This window comes from Osmerus mordax, chromosome 10 (genome assembly GCF_038355195.1).
Source record: "Osmerus mordax isolate fOsmMor3 chromosome 10, fOsmMor3.pri, whole genome shotgun sequence".
Taxonomy (NCBI): domain Eukaryota; kingdom Metazoa; phylum Chordata; class Actinopteri; order Osmeriformes; family Osmeridae; genus Osmerus; species Osmerus mordax.
Genome location: NC_090059.1, coordinates 6,855,637 through 6,860,964, shown reverse-complemented (window position 1 = coordinate 6,860,964; position 5,328 = coordinate 6,855,637). Strand labels below are relative to the sequence as shown.

At 40.3% G+C, this 5,328-nt stretch overlaps 1 protein-coding gene across 1 annotated transcript; it reads left to right on the top strand.

Moving 5' to 3' along the window:
* Positions 1–1,142: 1,142 nt before the first annotated feature.
* Positions 1,143–2,744, top strand: ccr10 (chemokine (C-C motif) receptor 10). The gene has a single exon (XM_067245276.1). The coding sequence runs from the start codon at positions 1,143–1,145 to the stop codon at positions 2,334–2,336; it is 1,194 nt and encodes a 397-aa protein (XP_067101377.1). The 3' UTR covers positions 2,337–2,744.
* Positions 2,745–5,328: the final 2,584 nt, after the last annotated feature.

The following is a 5,328-nucleotide window of genomic DNA, read 5'->3' as shown; positions in this document are numbered from 1 at the left end:
CCCCAATGTAATTTTCTTATGTTATTTAAAGTTTTAATTTACAATAAAAGTAAGTAAGTAAGTAAGACTTTATTTATATAGCACTTTTCATACAAGAATTGCAGCTCAAAGTGCTTTACATAAAATCAACAAAAACAATAAACGTTTAACATACCGAACTAGCCGCACTCTATCTGTGGTCTCTCGAATCCATCTTAGATCCGAGCTGCCACTTGCAGTTTCTAATACACAAACATGACAAGGGGGTAGACAGGACGAGCATAACATGAAGCACTGACTCAAATTTAATTTGGCAACACAGCATGCCTTGCACATTGGTCTTGGTGCAATACCACCGTCCAAAATGTGTTAACAGCGGTAGATTGTGATCATTTGCAGAAACATGATTCCCCCCACCCACCAAAAGAACAAGTAAACAAAATACATCAAATACAAATATAAATCAAATCAAATGTAAATATACAACAGTTAAACAAAGATCTATAGCCTACATTTTCTAAATGTAGCATCAGTTGCTCTCTGTTTCTTCTTACCTTTCTGATTAATCCTCCATGCCATTTTGCGGTAGCCTAAGTCAAAGTTATACCTACACAGTAATTAACCATAAATACAACCGTAAAAGCACAAAGTAATGATGCCTATTCAAAAGCAAGGAACTCAATGTCATCGATAGCGAACGAGTATGAGAGATAAGATGAACACGTAGTGGAGGCAGGAATTGATAAAGACTCTTGACACGCGACGCTGAGCGATTTCTAGAGCTGTAGTCATCCCACGACTTCCCTCTTACCAACGGCTTGCTGTAGTGGCATGCAACTTGGTTGGTTACGACTGAAATATTAAACCTGCTTACTCAAACCACTCCAAACTAATGGAGTATTCATGAAAATGTTTCCGCATTGACATGTTGAGATTTCCTTTTTTTCCTGTCTGGTAATTAAGTGGTAAATAGCCTACATGGTAAATGTTAAAATTGTATTAAGCTATAGAACTTACATTACAATGTAATCTTATGCCAAAAATATATATAAATCACTGGTATTTTTTTGTAAAATGTAGTCTTGTCATGTAATCTTGAATGGGATGTACAGCATTCAGTATTATAGTAATGTCATTTACTAACGTGTCATTTTTCAACAGGTATGACTGCCACAGATGACTATGACTATGTCACCGACTTTGATTTGTACACCTCTGATTATAACGTCACCTCCACTTATAATGATCTGAAGGAGCTGTGTGAGGCCAGGGACCAGCAACTCACCATCAAAGTGTTCCAGTCATGTGTGTCCATTCTGGTGTTTCTTGTGGGTATAGTGGGGAACTCCTTGGTGATTGCCACCTTTGCATTCTACCGTCGCCTGCGATTACGCTCCATGACAGATGTCTTCCTCTTCAACCTAGCCCTGGCGGACCTCCTCCTCCTGTTCACTTTACCTCTCCAGGCTGGGGACACTCTGCAGGGATGGGTGTTTGGCGTTGCCTTCTGCAAGGCTACTCAGGCTATCTATGCTATCAATACTTACAGTGGCCTACTACTTCTAGCCTGCATCAGCATTGACCGTTACCTGGTGGTAGGACGGGCCCAGGAGGCGCTAAGGCTACGTAAGCGCATGCTAATGATTGGGAAGCTAGCCTCTCTGGCTGTGTGGCTGGCTGCCATAGTCCTGAGCCTGCCTGAGATCATTTTTTCACAGGTGCAGGAAGGGTTGGAGGGGGAGGCACACTGCGGGCTGAAGATATGGAAAGAGCTGCAAAGCTGGAAGGTTAAAACGGCCATTCAAGGAGCTCAAATAGCCGGCTTCTGCCTGCCCTTCCTAATTATGGTGGTGTGCTACTCCCTGATAGGCTGGATCCTGTGTGAGGGGCGTGCAAAGGGGCGAATGCGAGGTTGGCAGCGCCAGCGTACCCTAAAACTTATGATGGCACTTGTGATAGTCTTTCTACTGTTCCAGCTGCCCTATACAGTGATACTCTCCCTGAAGATGGCAGGGCCTTCTTCAACCTGTGAACAAAATGATAGCACCCTGTTGTGGGAATACATCACACGTACCCTGGCATATACCCGCTGCTGCCTTAATCCGATTCTCTATGCGTTGGTTGGGGTACGCTTCAGGAATGACGTGCGAAAGCTCTTCCATGATGCAAACTGCCTATGTGGGGCGGGGTTGAGTCCCCATCCTGATACTTGTAGCTCTTTGTCCCCCACCTCCACGGGTGTCACTATGCTCTCTGCTTTCTCTCCGGTGTCTCCTCGCAGCTGCCCGATTTACAATCAGGCACCTGTCTGCTTCAGCCCAAGCCTTTCTTGTCACCAAAACCTTCCCATCAAATGATTGTTTCAATCCCAAACTGAATCATTCTCAGCAACTCCTCAATAATTGTATGGAATGCCATATCATTCTCAGAGTAGTAATTTGAAATTTGGAGTTTATTTATTTAAAGTGATCCTCATTGGTCTATTGAAAATCTGGGTAACGTTGGAAAATGTACGCTTGTGTTAGGTGGTACAGTACAGTACACAGTTTAACAGTTAAAAAACGATTTTAATACTGTGTTATTAATTGAATAAACTGTGTTGATAATGATTGTGCATTGTTTGTTATCTGAATTTATGATTCTTTTTAATTATGAATTATGAATTAAACTAAATAGCCTAATTTGGCTGTTTGTTTTTGTAGCTTGTAGGCCTAATACTTGCTGGATAATGCATAGTTGTGTTTTCTGCTTTCTGCGTTTAAAAGTTTAAATGCACAATGTTTTCTGTATCTGTAGCTTAAAATGGAAATAAAATAAAAGTGACAACCTTTATTATATGCTTTGTTTACAATTTACTTATTTGTCATTTAAAGGGACTATGCACATTATACAAAACTTTTTGATCTATCTCACATGATCAACACAATTTCCATTCAAGTAACAAACTAATGAAATATGAATTCTATAAAAAAGTGACACTATAAAAACTTTATATAAACACACACACACACGCACACACACACACACACACACACACACACACACACACACACACACACACACACACACACACACACACACACAAAACATGTTTGCACCCTCTACTGTACAATAATGCATATTGCATGCCACTACAGAATATTACTTCCCCATTGCAATATATTCAGTGCTGTGTCCATGATGCCAATTTACATTTTGTTTCTGGATTTAACAATTTTTCAGACTTCCCTGGCATTTTTTGTATTTTGAACTTACAGCAACTTTTGAAGAGTGACTCAGTCGGTAAAAAGCATGCATTTCCCCTCTAAATTACACAAAAACGTTTTTCTCTGTTACACACTCAGTCACAACAACTCTGGCTGGCTGTAAAAGTGCATTTTGAGGGACTAGTGAGAGTAGTGACTACTAGTAATGGGATTCAATAGTCAATTCCCCAAAAACATCAGACAACCGCATCCAAAGGAAGAAATAGTTGATGAATCTAAACCAGCCAAGTTCAGCATTTGTCAGGTCTGACAACACTGCATCTTTTTTTGTAATTATGAACAGTTTTCTGCAAATAAATGCTCTAAACTGTCAGTATGCGTAGCCACGGGAATGTTAAGAAATCACTCTGTCACTCCTGAGTCATATTAAAACTTCGTTCAGAATGATCAAACTGTTCATGTACAAGTACACAAGTACACAGAAGTACACATCAATAGTAGTGATGTCTCAGTTCAATAGGCAGGTAGGTGCAGGCAGCAGCAGCAATCACTGTTGTCTGACTGCAGCAGCAGTAGAATGTGTTCAAAAACATATCCTTAAAACATGTATAGCATTAGCAATCTTAGGCCTTCAGTAACTTTACCAGTAACATGCTAGCACTCATTACGTCACTGGGTATTCTACATAATGACGCAGTTTTATGTAATGCGTCATTATGAGTCAGGTGGCTGAGCGGTGAGGGAATCGGGCTAGTAATCTGAAGGTTGCCAGTTCGATTCCCGGCCGTGTCAAATGACGTTGTGTCCTTGGGCAAGGCACTTCACCCTACTTGCCTCAGGGGGGAATGTCCCTGTACTTACTGTAAATCGCTCTGGATAAGAGCGTCTTCTAAATGACTAAATGTAAATTACATCCTCATGCATTACCATAGTCTGGCAACTCCCCCTCAAAAAAAATGTGTTGGCAACACTGACTGTATCTTTAGTTAAATACCAGGGCCAGTAGATGACGCCCTCACACACTGAATCCCCACACGTCTCGTCTCGAGTAAGGTGCACAAGCTATTAATGGCATTTTACACTGGATATCTTAACTTAGTTTGGCTATTTAGCCAGGAAGTAAATTAAGTAAACCTTTAAATTCAGTAAATTCACAAAAGAAATCACAAAAGTATACCACTATAATTATCCAATTATATACATTCTAAACCAGTCTGTCAACTTCTAAACATGCTTACATTTGCAATAGTAGCGAAACTTTATGCTGCATCTTTACCTAGCACCAAAGCTAAGTCCTATAGCCTACTTAACATAGATTCCTATAGATTCTGGTATGGAGTGCTATGTTACACAGCTTCCTTTTATCTAATTTCGATTCTCTACTGACCAGGTGTGGTCAGACCTACGGGTCTAACATAACACTCATAATTTATTCAAAACCTGCTTCCCGATAATATGCCTTTCAGTAACACACCACTCACTTGTTCACTGTAGTCCAAGGTAGTTATCTTATTAGCTAGCCTTCGGCCAGCTCTGAGCAATGCTTAGTTATGTCAGACCTGTACCACTTATGACTCTGATTACGTGCTTGATCATGTTTTTGCAGCATGTGGTGTGCAGCATTAGTTCACAGTTACAAGTTTGTTTTGTACAGACGTGAGGCATTATAAGATTTTCAGTGATGTAATAAGCTGTTTTGGATAAGGCTTTGGTCTTGTTCAAAAACTATTCGAAGGTTGTTTTCTTCCTCAGGTAAGGTAGGTATCAACATAACCCCAATGTAGCCACATTTCATATTAGTTAATGTGTACAAAAACACAAGGTCATACATTAGTTAATAGGATACTCAGAAGCAAGGACTGTAACATTTTGGTAACTTTTTATATGTACTGCTAGTGCCCAAATTGGTGTGAAAAGGGGATTTGGTAAATATATAAATTTTAATGTGGTCAATTACAAATTCGGAATGATATATTTTGATGTAGGACAATTGTATTGTCCTCTGCACCACACACTACTTTGAGAGCTTTAATGAAGGCACTAGGACCAGGAAGCCACCTCTCTCAGGTCTCCCTTTCTCTCTTGCTAGGAGAACTGCATGCTGCTGCTGTCCTGGATAGCTAGAGTAGTTGGTGGTGAACCT

Excerpts from the sequence above, each read along its gene's own strand:
- ccr10 (XM_067245276.1), top strand. The coding sequence starts at position 1,143 with ATGACTGCCACAGATGACTATGACTATGTCACCGACTTTGATTTGTAC.